At 35.1% G+C, this 18282-nt stretch overlaps 1 protein-coding gene across 1 annotated transcript in view; it reads right to left on the minus strand.

Annotated features, from left to right (window-relative positions):
• Positions 1–1172: 1172 nt before the first annotated feature.
• LOC148956362 (uncharacterized) overlaps positions 1173–18282 on the minus strand; it is a 96597-nt gene continuing 79487 nt past the window's right edge. The window contains exons 10-13 of the mRNA XM_089090489.1: positions 14009–14160; positions 6459–6589; positions 3570–3714; positions 1173–1180 (exon numbers count right to left, since the gene is read on the minus strand). Coding sequence (XP_088946615.1) covers positions 1173–1180; positions 3570–3714; positions 6459–6589; positions 14009–14160 — 436 coding nt within the window. The remainder of the gene's footprint in view (positions 1181–3569; positions 3715–6458; positions 6590–14008; positions 14161–18282) is intronic.

An 18282-nucleotide genomic window follows, 5' to 3' on the forward strand; every position in this document is an offset into this window, starting at 1 on the left:
GAGATATGTTATATGTTTATTTATTTACTTTCGTTGGTTCTTCACTTGATGATTTAATTAGTCAACCTTTTCGTTTAGAAGAGGTTTTATCGGCACCAATAGCAAGAGATGCTGAACCGTGTATGAACCAAGTTAGATTTCAACCGTTAAAAAATAGTGCTTATGTCCAAAGATTGAAGTTAGACCCCGGGAAAGCCAATTCGTTGCGTTTATGTGCCTGGAATTGTCACCTCACTACTGGTTATGAAGATGTGTTGCAATTTCTTTCTGATTCTCAAGGAAAAATTAGTTTTATTGGTATATCTGAAAGTTTTTTTAGTCAGGAACACTCTTTCTCGCTGTATTCTTTTCCAGATTATAATTTAGAGGCTAAAAACCGGACGTCACTTCACAGAGGGGGAATTGCGTGTTTGATTTCAAAGTCATTGACATACCAAGTAAGAAATGATATTGATGTTTGGATAGAGGGTAAGTTAGAAAGTTTTAGTATTGATTTAAATTTGGGTAGTAGTAAATTTTTGATTAGTATTGTGTATAAGCCACCGAGCGCAAGCTGGGAAGATTTTGAGCGTGGATTTGATCACTTTACGCGTGCGGTGTCTCGGACAGGTTTAGATTTTATTTGTATGGGTGATTTTAACTTCGATCTGCTATCGCTGAATGGAGTGAATCTTAATTTTTTTGAATTTGATGGCTGCTAATGATCTTTTTCCCCTGGCTAATATTCCAACACGGGTTACGAGTCATTCAGCTACTCTCATTGACAATATTTTTGTTGGTTCGAAGTATCTGGGCCGTAGTTATGCTGATGTGGTTCTGTACCTTTGTTCTGACCATTTTCCAGTTCTCGGAAAAGGTACTTTGTGTCCGCATAGAAAGAAATGAAAGAAAAAAAGTGAAGACTCGATCGTTAAAAAAAGAGAACTTACAGAGGTTTGGTGATGAGTTAAGCAGCACTGATCTTAGCAAGATTTTGGAGATAAAAGATGACGCTTCTGGGGCATTTGATTGCATGATGGGGATCATACAGCCAATTTATGACAAGACTTGCCCAGTTAAATTTGTGAAACCGCATAAGGATCAACCCAGGAAGCCTTGGATAACTACTGAAATTCTTGAAGCGTCAGATTTAAGAAATCAAGTGTATGTAGATTATTTAAATAGTAAGTTTGTCAAGAAACTGGAAGAGTTTAAAATAATACGCAATAAAGTGAACTCAATGAGAAGGAAAGCTAAAAAACAATATTTTGCTCACCAACTGAGTTTAAATAAGGATAATGCGAGAGGAACTTGGAAGGTTATAAATGACCTATTGGGAAAGAAGAAAGAAGCTCCACCCAATTCGCTGCTGATTCAAGGAGAAGCAGTGAGTGATGAAACGATTATTACTAATAAATTTGCTGAGTTCTTTTCAAGTATTGGTAAAAATGTGCTGGCAGAAGGGTTAGTGAATTTTAATAATGATTCCCTGGGGGACGAATTTTTGGATGAAAGAGGAATCGAAAATAAAATTGAATTTCAACCGTGTACTGGAAATGAAATTCTGAAGGTTGTGAAAACAATCAAATCTAATTCAGCAGGGAAAGATGGAATTAATTTGAGGGCTTTTAAATCAGTGATGTGTTATTTAATACCATGTCTCGTCCACATAATCAATTTTTCCCTGGAAACTGGGGTATTCCCCGATGCGCTTAAAAGGGCAAAAGTCATCCGTCTCCATAAAGGTGGGTCTAAACTAGATATCGAAAATTATAGACCTATATCAATCCTTCCCCTGTTTTCAAAAATATTTGAAAAAATTGTGCATAAAAGGCTATATGATCACCTTACGAAATAAGGGATGTTAAGTGAAACTCAGTTCGGCTTTAGGAAAGGTCACTTGACATCGGACGCCGTACATTCTCTCTGTGATATTGTAAATAGATTCTTTGAACGTGGTGAAATCCCTTTGACTGTTTTTATTGATTTTAGAAAGGCGTTTAATACAGTGGATTTTAAAATTTTACTCAAACGTCTACAGTCCCTTGGAGTTCGTGGTAATTATCTGAAATGGTTTGATAATTTTTTAATTGGAAGATCTATTCAATTTGTTTTAAATGATGCATTTTCTTCTGCCTATCAAGTGAAGTGCGGTGTACCTCAGGGATCTGTCTTGGGACCACTTCTGTACCTTGTGTATGTTGATTCAATGCGTTTTACTTACCGGAGTGTTTTATCATGACTTTCGCGGATGATACTGCTTTAACTATGTCTAGTCGAATGATTAATGATCTATTGTTGAAAGTAAATAGGGTTTTAAAGTAATTTTATGTATTTACAAGTTTCAGCCTTTTGTCAGTGAATGTTAAAAAAACTAATTTTATGATTTTTAGGAGAGTTGGTAAGCCTCCGAGTGTTGATGGAGAGATATTTTTTAATGGTAAGCCTTTGTCACAGGTGCTTGAGGTGTGTTTTATTTGGGCTTCCAGCTTGATTGTAATTTGTCTTGGAAGCACCATAGTGATCTTGTTGCAGCTAAAGTTGCTAGAGGTCTGGGAATTTTGCGTCGTTTGAAGCATTTTTTACCATTATCGGTTCTTTTATTATTGTATCATAGTATTGTTGCACCTTATATGTCTTATGGTTGTGTCATTTTGTCTAGCAATTTTTATGCAAATTTCAAAAGAGTGCAGATTTTACAAAATAAAACAGTACGTCTTCTTGGGAATTATATAGAAATTGTGAATGATACCGCGTCATGTTTTAAAAAATTAAGAGCGCTTAACATTGGTCAGATTGGCGATTACCTAGCTGCTATTTTTGCCTATAGATGTTGGAATGATGTATGTCCTCCAGTTTTTACAAATTTTTTTCGCGTAAATAGTTCACTCCACAGGTATGCGACTAGAGAGGCGGAAAATTTTACGGTTGAGTATCGAGACACCACACGTGCAGGTTTCGGGATTCGGTATTTGGCTCCGGCTATTTGGAATGATATCCCAGTTGGCGTTCGGGAAGCTGAACACATTGGGTCGTTTAAATTAAAAAAAAAAAAAAATTTATTGGGAGAGGGGAGTTAATTTATTATTATTGTAATCATTAATGTCTTAATTTTTTTTTTTTCTTCATAGTTTTTGGTTTTATTGTTTAAATTGAGAGAGTGTTCAGGTCTTTTTTCAGGTCTTTTTTTTCTTAGAATTAGAATTTTGATAGGTTGAGAATTAGAGGATTGCATCCGTCTTTCATCAGGCTTTTTGATCCTTCCCCGGGCGGTTGCTTGTATATAGTTTATTTTGTAATTAGTAGTAAATAAAGCAAGTCAAGTCAAGTCTCAAATTTGTAAAGCCTTAATTTCTAAGGGAGGGGGTATTTTCCGGGGTATTTTCCACGGGGGGGGGGGGGGTATTTTCCGGGGTAATTTTCTGGGGGTTGTTTTCCGGGGGTAATCGCCAGGGGGGGGTAAACGCCTAGAACCCTTAAAAACATAGGACGGGATTAGATAAAGCAAAATTAACAGTGCTATATATGGAAGTAGAGGAAAATACCACTTGAAGTTGAAATCCTGTAAAATATGGGGTAAAGGTAATTACCTTGGTTACATTGATTTTCAAGGTATTCGATATGAGCACTAGCATCTTCATATCCATTAGTATTTGTCCTTCGACTATCTGGATTCACAAGGCATTCTTGAACCGAGCGATCATATGTGGCTGACAAGCAAGTAAAATCTGATTCCTAATAAATAAACAGACCATTCAATAATTCAAATTAACTACAACTAATCTCTACAAAAAGAAAAAACTTTCGTGAAAAAATGACTCCCGGTGAAAACAAAAAGTGAAGCCAACTTTAGGAAGGAAATTAAGTTTTTTTTTATCTCTATTAACTAGTGAAGCAACAACATCAACTCACGAAAATTTAAAGGGGGGCGGGGCAAAAAAAAATTTCAGTCAATTTTTCCAATGAAAGTTCCAGAAAAAAGAAATTCTCAATTAAAATACTTCAAAAATGTATTTTTGAAAATCTAGGGAGGGGGAAAAACAACTAAGAGACACGTGTAACCCCCTCTCTATTGAAGGAATTGCAAAAGCAACACCTTTATTACAGCAGAAATTTTTCACATGTATGATATATTTATGTAGATTTACATCGAGGTGAAACACAAACAGTCCCCTTTCTTGGGAAAAAACGGTTTAATTTAGCTCCAAAGGCGGGTGCAGACTTTCTTCTCATGCCAATATCCTTTAAATTGGATTTTGCTCTACCTTTTCTTTTACCGTAAATAGTAGAATCATTGTCCTTAACTAACCCCCTTCTTCCCAAAATGTAACTATCAAACTATTTATGTCAAATTGATTATTGCTATTATGAAGCATAATTGCTGAAACATTCACATTAAACATTCTCCCTCTCATCACCTGCAGAATATCTTGTGGCCTAGCGAAGACGGCGGCCCACAGCTTAAAAAAAACTGAATATCATCTTCACATTATTCTCTTCTATCACAAGAATTTGCCTTGTTCTAGAAAGAGCTGGAATCAAACTGGAAACTGAAATTCTTGAGTTTTATTTTTACTATATGGCCGTTAAATATTATTTAAAATACAATTGCCATTTATTAAAGCAAAATGATAAAAATAGTTTTAGCAATATAGACAATCGTAAGTTGGTGTTCCTTTCCTGCATCCTTTCTCTATCGGTCGATTCAAGTGGGATCTTTGGCAGTTTTCACTATTATCATAAATCGTTTAAGCGTGTCTGGAGAAGGTATTGTTTGCACTTCTCAGTGTATAGAAATATGCGTCTGTCCATCTCCTTCCATTAAAAAAAGCAGCAAAATAAAAAAAAATTAAAAAAATTAATGAACTTTTCAAGAAGCTACAAACTTAAAGTAAAAATTTTTATTCAGCCACCAAGAAGGAAATGAGCTGTTCAAATCTACATAATCCTCATTGAGAAAAAAAAGAAAACAGGGATCGACTTGGATTGAAAATACTTTGACCTATTCCCTGTCTTTGTTTCATTCTGTAGTCAGTTTTTGATTTTTGAGAATACAAGGTCAAAACAATGGGTAGTAACGACGGTACTATTTAAAAGGGACCATTTTTGGAACTCGTAAGCTCAACCTGCCACTTGACTGAAACAACGTCGCGAATAGCAATTATCAGATTTTTAAATTGCCATTACAGCAAAGCAAGGGTTCCTCAAACAAATCAAAGGCCCCAGCTGCTATGTAAACCGAGGTACCCCGACAAATGAATATGGAAATTTAATTGACACCGCTTACACATGGAAACATATCTTGGATCTACATAAAAAACAAGAAGTAAGTTTTGGAAAAAATATTTATTTTGAAAATGCCCAAATCAGCAGTTACAAGCCTTTAAAATAAAATTAACAGACAAATTCAAAAAAATAGATTTTACAACCCAAAAAGGAAGTTTTTCAACTAGATTTTACAACTCTTAATATACCCTAAGTATATCAAGTATGAAGAGTATTTAATAAGTAATGGTTAAATTAAAACTTTATTCGTTTCAATATTGCATGCACTCAAAATTTTTGAGATGCATATATTCTTTTCAGGGGTAAGGAGAGTGGAGGGGGGGGAGAATTGAGCTTCTTTAGCCCTTTAAGAGCTCAAAATGAAATTTCTCCCAGAATCGATTATTGAATTTTGAAAGAGCACAAAAAAAGTATCAAGTTATGTATTCACTGTCATCCTCGTTAAATTATGCTGTCAACTAAAAATTTACTGACAGCCCTACTAAATATAAACTATTAGATATCTACAAGAAAAGAGGCAAGGCTTTGCTTGGGAAAGCATTTCGGAACATGCGCTGTTATTACAGTAGGCCTAAATCCTTTCACTACAATACTGTTATCAATTATAAATATTATCAATTTACATAGGATAATCCTTGAAAAGAGATTCAGAAAAAAATCTACATATATTCCCGTGTAAATTCCAAGTTTTGTTTGTAAGTATTTCTCGCTTCTTGATACTGCAAAGTCCTCATCCCCTTCTTTGTGCCATCCGAAGCAAGACGAGCTCCAAGCTTATAATGTAAAAACCCTTGTTGCGTTGCTGGCTTGTAGCACATTATGTACAACAACCTTAATAAAAGACAATACATTCGTCTAGTGGCACATGGCATACCCTTATGGTTTTGAGATGACAGCTAGGTTTAAAAATCAACACGTTTTGCTGTTGCAGAACATATTTGGTTTTATATTTGACCACATAATAAGAAAAAGGAATTTCTCCGGTTTTGTTACAAACATCCAAATTTTAAAATAGTTACTCTGATTAACTAATTGAAATGAAAAAAAGGGATTTTGGCATCGAATTAAGTTATTTTCATAAAAAAAAACTGGTTAAGAAAATCGTCATTTTAAGAATAAAATGAAAGAAAAAAGTAGGCTAAAATGTGTTGTTTACTATCATATATTTTATAAGCTATATAGCAAGTCAATACCTGGAGACATGCGATTTCACATTCCTGCCGAGACTTCACATTTTTTAACAACTTTTCACCTTTTGTCCTGTACTGCTTTCCAGGAACTTTTTCAAAAGCCCATGCTTTGTCTTGACATGTAACAGTATTGTCTGAAAACAAAAATAATTTTATATAGAAATTTACCATGTCTTTTTCATTTGGAGTTATTTGGCTGTAGAGGTAAAAACAAATGTAGGGATTAAAATGTCTTCGCCCAATAGTTCTGATTCTATCAGCTGTTAGAAAAAAGTATCAATCTGTTTTTCATATGAAAGCTTTTAGTATCACTCAACTGAGCATCTAAACAATCTCTACGGATGGAAATTTGCCTCTTAAAATTCCCGTTGCTCTAAAACAAATAGCAGAACTTTGGTTTTTCATCAGAGAAAGTAGCCAGAAGCTTGTAACTACGACTCCAAAACTTTGCTGAAAATAATCAGATTTGACCCATCAGAGATTAAAGATATTTTTTCCGAATCGAAAAACTGTTCATGGCAATGAGAGGTAAGCAAATATCAACTTTTGTCAATAAAAACTGAAATTACTAGCTACAAAAATATACTTTTATACTTTTCCCAAATGTGTATTATTTGTCAAGCTCAAAGTTATTCATTAAAAATCATTATCATAATACAATTTGCATACTTCATCAAATTAAACGAGTAAGAGATCCCTATAGCCTTTCTGGAGCTGAAGCTATTTATCTGAGAAAATAGAATTTCGTATGTTTCCTGAGAAATTAATTTTTTTTTTCAGGAGTGAGCGGACCAAGCCAGTAGTTGTACATATAAGAAGATATGGTTAGACGTCTTGATTCCTTTGATGAAGGCAAAGTAAACCTGCTTTGTTTTGTCAGTTTCAGCTAGATGAGGTGCCTGTGGTGCTGTGTGAAACGTCAAGTCAATAAGATATACCTAAAATTAGGCAATGCCATTGGAACGGGAATGCTGAATACAAACAGTTGTGCTTTACCCATAAAGTCCCATAAAGCTTAAAATCAGACCTATACGGTAGTTTTGAAGAAGTCTTAAAAAGGTATGGATAATCAAAAGTCACGAAAAGAGACTCAATAAAATCCAGCACAGTAGCAGTGATGCTTGGCGTTTAATTTTGTCCAATAAACTTTTTGTTCAGTTGGTACCGCGTGATCTGATTGCTCATGACTGGTCTACTACTACTTATGACTCACCGTGGCACCAAGCCGCCTGAGGCCAACACAGCTATGCACGCTTCTCCTCCATCTCAATCTATCCAAAGCCTCCCTCTTTGCACCCTCTCAGGAAGTTCCTATTTCCCTTAAACTTTTCTGTACGCCATCCTCCCATCCCAACCGCGAAGGACCTGCTTTCCGTTTGGCCTTAGAGGGTTGGCCTACAAGGACAGTCTATGGCATTATGTCATCCTTCATCCGCAGAACGTGCAGAACCTTCATCTGCATAACTAGTCTACTGAAATCAACTCCACCTACTTTGGAGTTGATATTATTATTCCTTTTGTGGTAAGACGATATTATCCCGCTAGTGGCAAGCTGCACCAGAGTTATGCAGTTAGACAGAGCGTGCTTGTTTTTAATCAATTTTACGTAAAAGTTAATTTTGAACAAGCATCACACGAAAGTTTAGGTGATAGTTATGAATTTCTGCCTAATAGCAAGTTTAAGGTTCTAAAAATAGAACTTTATAATTGTTAAATAGACAATAAAGTTGTGCAAAGTTGATGCGTTAGAGACCTCCCAAATGTACAAAATACTCCAGCAAGTATCTGGTAGATAAAGACACTCTGGGTAAGAAGTAAATTAAATGTAATCGGTTCAATTCAGCTACCACCCTTCATATACGTATTGTGCAAGCTTTGCTGAAATTATTACTTGTTCATCAAGTTGACTTCTTTCCTAAGCCCTTAATGGTAGTGTTCTCACAAAGCAACAATATCTAGAAGAATTTTCTCATGGTTGTTACATTACCTGCCTACAACAACATCCATCCTGGGAAGCAGGGCTTGGTTTGTTTGCGAAGGATGGTCGGAATAAACTTTTTACCTCTCTAAAAGTTAGCAATGGAAGAGGCTAGTTTTCTGACGGCGTTAAAGATGTAGTAAGAGCTTATTTTGCAACTAAGGTTGATACCACCACAGACATTCTTGTTGCAGTGAAGATTCATTCAACAGTTGTATATTTTGTTTACATTCCAATTGATAAGAAATACAAGAAACCTGACAGAATATTTAGCGAGGGCTACAGCAAAGTCTACAAATCTGTCACAGGTGCTTTGGATCTTATATTCAGTCGTCCCAAATGGATCATTAAACTTCACGATGACTCTAGCTTTCTAATTCAAAAAATTCTTTCTTTGTCCATCTCTTTTATATATTAAATGGCATCCACTCCACATAGATTTTCAATTCGGGGTCAACCTCGAGCTACCCTTTTTTCAAACTCCTAGACAAACCACCACTGAAACAGTTATAAAAGTAACAGTGACTGACATTAATTCTTATAATTTAGATCCTGACCTTCAGCAAAGTTCAAGTATGTGGCCTTGTCAATTCCCAAAGTGTAGGGCAAAGATGGTTCTATAAATATAGGTGACATAAAGAATATATTGAAATTTTAAAATCAGTCTGCGGTGACAACTTAACAAAAATAAAGGACCACTCGATCTGCTGAAAAAAGTTCGCCATTAATTGTGTAAAAAAAGCGGGTTGGGCTGAATATCTATACAAGCGACCTGATTCACGAAATGCATTGCGTTGGCAAATAGGCTGTTCTTATAAGAAAGGTAAGGGCTGAATATTTAATACACCTAATAACCCGAAGATAGGGAAAGCCTGGCATGCCAAGGGTTCTGGCATTCCATGCAGTAATATTATGTAAAACCTCGTAGCGGCTCTGTGAACAGAGTGCGTTTCCATACTAAAATTCATTTTTCTAAGTTACTGGCTAAACATCGGGCAAGTATAATTAACCCAAATAGTGATATAGTTCCTTCAGACCCTTCATCGAAGTGAAAGCTGAAAGGGTAAGAAGTAAAGGGGTCAATCCGATGGTAAGTTCCCAAAAGAGGCATATTGGACTTCAATTTATGAATTAGAGTCTTAGCCACCGGATCAAATAACTCAACTTCAGTATGAATCAGCGGTATAGCACTCGAGCGTCCAGACGAAGTTACAGGTTTTGTAGGTGCAGCGTCTATGGTGAATGAAGCTATAAGAAAATTAAACAAAAAAATATTGATGAGATGTTGATGAAATTAACTACATGTTTGTTAAGTCCAACTGATAGGCCATTGATTATTATATACAAAGGCTTTAGGTAGAAAGTTAACATATCCCATATTTACTGAATAATAGTCTTGATACCAGTAGCAAGTTGTACTACATGGTTTTGTGTTTAACAGAATATGCACTAGGCTATTTAATAATCCAGACAATATCCTGAGACCAATCAATCTGTTTTTCCAAATGAGGAAAAATTTTCCGACAGCTCAGTAATCATGTTTTCATAGCTTCTGATAGAATAACCTATGTAACTCTTTCAACTGGGTCAAATTCTAAATGGAGTCATTCGGCTCTTTTTTCACAAATTTTCGGAAAAAGTCAGCCGTAGCTACGTAGTAATTTGTCAAGGAGCAGTTTATAACTGGTAGGCCTATAGAGTATTTGTGCTATTTCAAATATTCTGTCTTTATCTCTTTTCTGTCCCATCTTACGAAGATGGGACGCAAGAGCTCTAAGATCTTTTCATTCTAAGCATTATAACACCTTTTGAATTAGTTGTATCCCTATGATTACTTCTACAACACAGATAGCAGTTTAACATGGGATTTCCACCGGCCCATTACAAGTGGAGCTCCTAGCCCCTGAAGCCGTCACACCTGTGGAATGTGACTTGTTTTTCGAGGTTTAATATGCTATACGCACTCTTATTTCCGATGGCGAGATTCCCACGACACACCCTTCTGGACCCCAATGACATCACACGACACACCCCATTTTAAACGGTCAGGTCTAATATGGATGATACCATCGTATGTGACAAGGTAGACTCCAGGAGCCATAAGGGAATCCCCGCTTGTAACTTAACGACAGCACACTCCTCATGTGAGGTCACGTAATGACAGCGCAACCATCGCTGTCAAATAATACCTTTTTGGCATTTATTTTTCGGGCAAAACGTTCAAAGCGTTTTTCTTTCTTTTAACTTAATGGCGGTGTACACTTTATGTAAGGTTAGCACACAACTTAAGCAATGGCGGTGCACTTTTATGTAATAACGGCGCACATCACTGTCACATCATACCTTTTTTCGGCATTTTGTTTTTCGCCCGAAACATTCCAAACATTCCTTTTTTCTTCATTATTTAGTTCTTTGTCCTCACTGGGACTCGAAAGGTCAATTTTCTTCCAATGGAAAAGCGCTCCAAGCAACACGACTATACTGTTATTGCCATAATCTGTATTAGGGAAATACTTTCAAGAAATAGCACGTTCCCGTGACATCAAAAGACAAACTATTGTCTGTTCCATGACCCTCCCAGATGTTCCCTAGCAAGTGCCATTTTTTTCCCTCGAAAAATAGAAGTCCCTTATAGCTATCTATTGGCTTCTCAAATGTGTCTTAAAATTAAATTATGTCTTAAATTTGCACTTAATATAAACCTTTCCCTCTGGAAATAATTGGTAGAGGGAGGGTGGGGTGTATTGTAACGATGGCGTGAAATCTAACATCTCACTCAAAGAAACAGTGTATTTTCGTCAAAATATTCTTAATAGGGCTTAAATTTGCGTCTAATATCAGCCATATCACTTGGTATTGCATGCTACGATCTCCAACTTTCTATAGTACACAGTTCTTTTTGCATATATTACGATAAGCCTTTTTTCATGTTTGATTTTCTGTTTGTAGCGTTTTTTAACTGTTTTTTTTCTGTGTTTTTAATATTGTTTGTAAATTTGTTTGAAATAATAAAACTTTTAAGTCTGTATTTTTAAGATTTATTGTTTAGCACGATCAGGGTCTTTACACAATTTGAGCATCCCTTAATCTTTTTCCCTAGAAATACATTTAGAGCAATTTTGTCTAAAAATAAATATTCCCTTTGTGTGTTTAAAACTGGTGCGCTTCTAGGGGAACACCTGAGCGTCTTACAGGGAAATCAATTTCCCTGTAATTTTTTCTTCTATTTTTTCTATTTTTTCGGCTTCTATTTTTTCGAGGAAAAAACAATGGTATTAGAGAGATCACCTGAAAAATCAACAGTTAGCTAATCAACAGATAAGGGGCTTCCATTTTACGAGGGAAAAACAATGGCGCTAGCTAGGGAACACCTGGGAGTGTCATGGAATAGACAGAGGCGTGTCTTGTAACGTCACAGGAAGGTGTCTTTTCTTGAAAGTATTTCCCTAATACAGAATATTGGCAATGGCAATTTAGTCGTGTTGCTTGGAGTGCTTTCCCATTGGAAGAAAATTGACCTTTCAAGTCCCAGCGAGGACAAAGAACTAAAAAAAAAAAAAAAATTGCTTTGAACTTTTCGGGTGAAAATTAAAATGCCGAAAAAAGGTATTATGTGACAGCGACATGCTCCGCTATTACATAAAAGTGCGCCGTCACCGCGTAAGTTGTGTGCTGATCTTACATAAAGTGTGCTCCGCCATTAAGTTAAAAGAAACAAAAAAAACGCTTTGAACGTTTCGAGCGAAAAAAAAATACCAAAAAGGTATTATTTTACAGTGGTGGTTGCGCTGTCATAACGTGACCTCACATAAGGTGTGGGCGGTCGTTAAGTTACAAGCGCGGGTTCACCCATTGCTCCCGGAGTCTACCTTGTACGATGGTTTCATCCATATTAGACCTGACGGTTTAAAACGGGATGTGTCGTATGACGTCATTGGAGCCCAGAGGGGTGTGTTGTGGAAATCTTGCCATCTGAAATAAGATTGCGTCAAGCATCTTACACCTGAAAACCTGAGTCGCATTGCACAGATGTGACAGCTTGAGGGGCTAGGAGCTCAACTTGTAATGGGCCGGTAGAAATCCAATGTTAATCTGCTATCTGGGTTGCAGAAGTAATCATGGGGATACTACTTGGATTTCCCAGTAAGAGCAAACTATAGAGCTAATCATCGCCTTACCGTTGTTATTGCTTAATCTAAAAAACCTTTTCAAAGAAAAGTAAAGAGCTCCATTAAGCCAAAAATGAACAGAAATAAATTCAAATAATCTTCCAAGTGAAAAACTATTACAAATCACCATCAATAAATAAATTATACCCGAAACGAGCAGAAATTGCAATAAATGACCGAGCGTAAACTTAACAGGTTTTGAGTTTGACCTGGTTATTTATTTTAATTTCTGTTCCTTTTGGGTTTGATAGGGAGTTTTTATAAACAAACCTGTTTGGTGGATTTTTTAAATTAATTTTCTAAATTAATTTCTGTTCCTTTTTTATGGACATAGTCTTTTTCATGAAAAAAAAACATTCATATCATTTCGTTTTTTCTATAGGAATCCATAGTTTGGCTTACTATTTGTATGTTGGAGAAACTGGTACTTGTCTAGAATCTGGGTACACACGCGAGAAGTCAATTTTCGTTAATGCTAATAAAATAAAACAAAACAGGATACAAATATAATAATTTAGAAACAAACTCGGGCTATATATTTGAACATTAGGGTGGGATGGGGGTAAATCATAGCAAATATTAAATGCGTAACCTAATCTAACCTACTCTACCTTAACTAGCTACCTCTTAGTTCCCCTAAACCCCAAAATAAAATCTTTGTCACGGAGTGAGCAACACCTCACAAACCTGTTTATCAATAGCGGCTTTGAGATTTCGATGCGGCCTTTCTTTCGTGTATACCCAGATTCTAGACAAGTACCGAGAAACTTTTTCAACAATTTTTAACCCTGACACAAATGGTATTGTTCAATTTATTTTTATACCTTCTCAAGTAGACATGAAAAATAAAATTTAACATCATTCCCAAACATTCTATCTATGCTCTTTGAGAACCTGAATACACTTGCACTCTTTTAATTATTTAAATTGAATGAGCAGAAGCAGTAATAGTAGCAGCCCCGAAAGTTTCAGCTTAGTCCCCCAGACGTTCTAGAGATATTGCTGAGGTGTCTTATTAGCAACCATATATACGGTGCCTTTTGATTTAGTTTTAAAGCAACATTTAGTTTTAAAACATAATTTGATCAATTGCACAATTGTCGGGGATAAGATACCCAATATTAGAGACAAAGTTGCTGGATCATTCTACAATGCTCAACAAAATGACTCCTTCCATAAAACTTTATATGGTCCCGCGGAATAACTTAAAAACCTTTTTAAATCCCCTGGTGGTCGTTTTTGTAACCAAGACCAAGACTTAAAATTTATTTTTGTTTACATGAGAAAACGCTAAAGAAGAAACAACAACAAGACACCTCATTTTTTCTTTTTTCTTAACAATTGCAGTTTTGAAAAGCCAATTTTTCCTATCAACTTTTGGCAAAGATTATCATTTAAACTCAAACCTTTTAAACAGATTTTTTCGAAGTAATTAATTCCATCTTTTTGAATTAGGTCTTCTGGCCTTCCTTCAGAATTTCTACCAAGATTGACACATCTTCCGGTAGCATAGTCAACACTAAATGCAGGGCAATCATTTCCAAGCTCCATGCAGAGCCTAAGAAAAATAATCGAACATTATCTATCGACTGCAATAGTCTGGTAAAAAGATTAAGGATTTGACAATGAAGGTACAGATATAAAATTACAATGTCTAACACAGACATCACCTTTACTGAAATACTTTCACTTTTGCAGCTTCAATAGTATTGTTGCTTATTCACCGAAATTACACAAACTCGTAAATCTAAAATCTTTAGCGCATATTTGATTTATGTATTAGTATATGCTAGCCTTAAAGCAAATTGGGGGTGGGGGTGGGGTAAGGGTTCACCAATGAAATTTAACTAAGGTCCCAAACATAAAATACCAAGGTCAGAGCAACAGTATCGATATTTCCTTAACATCTCAAGTATTTTTTAGATTTTGAAAAAGTTCTTACAATCGTCAAATAATTTCCCTTTATTTTACTTTTTTTTCAAATCAGATATATCTCTTGCACCCACGACAATGAATTTGCATATACTATGAGACCTTAGCTAAGCCTAAGAAAATGCACACTCATTTATTCATGTGTTCACCGTCTATATTTAAATTTTTAGCATGGCACATGGCACTCGTCTTGAAGGCTGGGGCATTAAGTTTCAGAAATTATGGCTAACTGTTTATTTTAAAAACAGTTCCTCTAACAATCAATGACAACGAACAAGAGCAAACTATTGCGAATATATACATATATATATATATATATATATATATATATATATATATATATATATATTACGGATTCGCATATACCTTCTACCTTTGAACGAGCAACAAATATATATATATATATATATATATATATATATATATATATATATATATATATATATATATATATATATATATATATATATATATATATATATATATATATATATATATAAGATAGAATACTTAGCAGAACATTAAACAGAAAGCTACGGGGCAAAAAAAAGACAGCCATTTTTAGTAAAGTCCAATTTGTTCTCCCAAACAGTTGGTCTCATTTTTGTTAAATTTTACTGTAGACTGTATTTTTGCGGGGATTGCAATTCTGTTCTTAAGTTTGACATATAATATCACCATAAAAAGTGGAATAAATTTTTGACTATGTTGTAACCCCTAGACCCCTTTTGTAGTTCGTAAGAGAAGCAATAAATATTTTTACCATTTCTTTTCAAATTTTTCCTATTTCGGTTGTACAGCTTATTGAAATCTCTTTCTTCCTTTCCCTGACCTAGATGAAAGGACTTTAATAATATCATGCCTTTATTTTTGCTGCTGTTCAGCTTAAACAAAACAAAAAAAAATTCTATCCTTGAGCGTATCATCTCGGGTCAGTGGTAATCCTTTTGATGCTGCTCAAGAATTTGAGTGATATTAAGCGGAAAGCAATGTTACATTATTTTATGAAAGAACACAAAATCTTCTTCAAGGCAGAGATGGTATTGTTTCGAATGTTTTGTCAGTTGGAAAAAGTGTGTAGCTATTACTTCTGAAAACATCGCCTCGAATGTGTTTAGAAGTTTAAAAGCTATAATGGGCTATAAATGCTGTCTGTGCTCAAAGACAAAGAATGTTTGTTTTTAAACTAAAGATTGTTCTTCCATTTTTTACCTTGAAGTTTTAAAGCGTCGAGTCGAGAAGAAAGATCAAAACTTCAAAGCAGTAAGAGAGTATTAAAAGGTAACATAATATATCAAATAAGTAGCATAAGGGGCCATAGAAAAGTAGCATTTTCGGCCATATTGTGGCGCAAAACAACTACTTTGATGTAAAGTAAACTTGCTATTGAGTGAAAATTTTAAGATGGCCTATCAATTTAAAAGAATAGAAGGACCATATATCGAGCTTTTCAGTTTTAGAGGCGGTTTTAGATGCGTCATAGTTTAACACTATGACGCATTCATTTCTAAAAATGCGCCTAGTTAAAATACAAGACACTTATTTGAAAGTTTCTTTCAATTAAGTTGCTTCAGTTAGGCTTTGATGGAATGATATATATATTGTGTATAATTATGCATCGTCCATTATGGAGGAGGACTATTAGATCTTTATATGTGTGAGGAGAGTGAGTTTGAAGCCTCAATAGTATATTTTTATTCCCCAACGGCCTAACTCCCCATGATCCTTCAGATAAATGTAAAACGATGCTGGATTGGGAGTTACTAGAAATTTACCTCTAGTACCCCTTGATTCAAGGGCACATTTTTAAACACCTTTAATATGGATACTCCGGGATGATTACACCCACCATATTGCAAACTTTTGTAAGATGATGATTAAAATCATATAATTTAGAGAAGCAGGGAAGATATGAGTGCCACAGGGAAATTTATCCAGGGGGAAGAATGGGCAAGGGATACCATAAGCTCAGTTTTCAATTAGACTCAAATGGGATAAATGGTCTTTTCGTGTTTTAACATACTTTTTAGCATCTTCTATGGGGGCAGTGTCCCGCGGGGCCCCTACCGGGTCTATTCTAATTATTCCTATAAAAAAGATGTGTCTGAAGAATTCGCCTTGAAAGCAGTGGAAATAATGACCTAAATTTTTTTTTTTTATTTCAGACCCTTCGCTCCTAATCAGCAATTGGTTAGGTAAATTTTTTGAGGGAAGATTACTATCGACCTCGAAACATTATTACAGGAATATTAGTCTGGAATTTTTAAAGAACAAAGTTGAAAGAGGAAGTAGCACCCTCATTCATATTCAAGAAAGCCCTGACCAAACAACTCGTCGTAAGACAAATCAAAATCTAAAATATCCCCTCAAAGAAAAATATATCTTCTCAATATTATAGCCCTGAGCCATTGCAATTGAAGTTTTGTGTTTTTATTGAAGATTTTTCTTTTTTTAGTCCTCTACCCATCAGATTCTGTGACATCACCTGAGATATCCTTGCAGTAGCTATGTGCTATTACGCTTACAGGATTCACAGCTACTTGTTTTTACCCAAAATACCCTAGTGAAATGTTACTGAAACGTTACCCAACTGAAATTATTTATGGATTTTTTCCCTTGTTGAACAATTTTTTTTTAAGATGTATTTGACGATGTAATTCTACAAACGAAGCCTGAAGTCAGAAGAAGTGTCTTAAAAAGTTCTATTTATCCCCCAAGCTGAACTAGAGCGAAAAAAATAGCATATGAATCAGAAAAGAAACCTTTGGGCAATTCTGTCAGTGCAAGATTAAAATTTTTCTCAAAGCTAAGGGATTGTCAATTAAATTTTGATCTTGCTAATACTTGGAACACGTGACGACAGATTTGAGTCTCATTCTAAGACTTTTCATCTCTAACCTTAATTCCACTACAAATTACGAAAAGCAAGAAAGGTCCGTGAGAAAGCTCTGCTAAATATTTAACAAACTTAGGTTGTTTTTCTCCTAATGATAATACTCATCTTACTTAAGAGCTTTGAGTTTCAGCTTCGAGCAGACGAACTAGAATGAAGAAACTAATGGAGTTAAGCATTAAGTATCTAGACGTGACGCCAAATGAAAACTTTTCCCCAATTTTTTAATTTAAGACTGCTGCTACTACTATTACGACGCAGGGGCTCTTATCTTTATGGTAATTTAAGTTCGTTTTAAGGCTGACTTTGTTTCTTTTTTATTTAAATTTCGGTTCGTTTTAGAAAACATCTATTCATCTACAGCAGTATGTATTGTCCTTCAATAATAACTTTTAAAACTTCTTTGACAAAGATTTGTCTTGAAAACGTTCTTTAATTGACAAACAAAGAAAAGATACCATAGCCTGAAAAAGAACTGAATTGTGCTCTAATTGTCCTACAAGTGTTAGACAATATTTCAAATAATTTACTCATATATTTAAGTTAAATATTTTTTTTAATGTCTCGAAACTAAACAAAGTTGCCTCGCCTCCCATTTTCTAGATCAATGAGTCTTAGAAATTCAAGTGCACGCTATTTTCAACCATAATAAACAATATGTTTCGGAAGGGAGTTAATTTGTCACTATTATTTGCTGTAGCTATATTAAGGTGGAGAACTTCACCGTCTCTTTCTATTTTCTTTTTTCCTTCTTTATTGGATTCAAAACGGATCCAGCCATATCTGGATAAATTTAAACGAAGACAATGCCCGAGTATTCTAAAACAAGTATTCTTGTTTTAAATAACTTGGAGC

Source organism: Artemia sp. Qi Xiang Cuo, chromosome 1 (genome assembly GCF_049724085.1).
Source record: "Artemia sp. Qi Xiang Cuo chromosome 1, ASM4972408v1, whole genome shotgun sequence".
Taxonomy (NCBI): Eukaryota; Metazoa; Arthropoda; class Branchiopoda; order Anostraca; family Artemiidae; genus Artemia; species Artemia sp. Qi Xiang Cuo.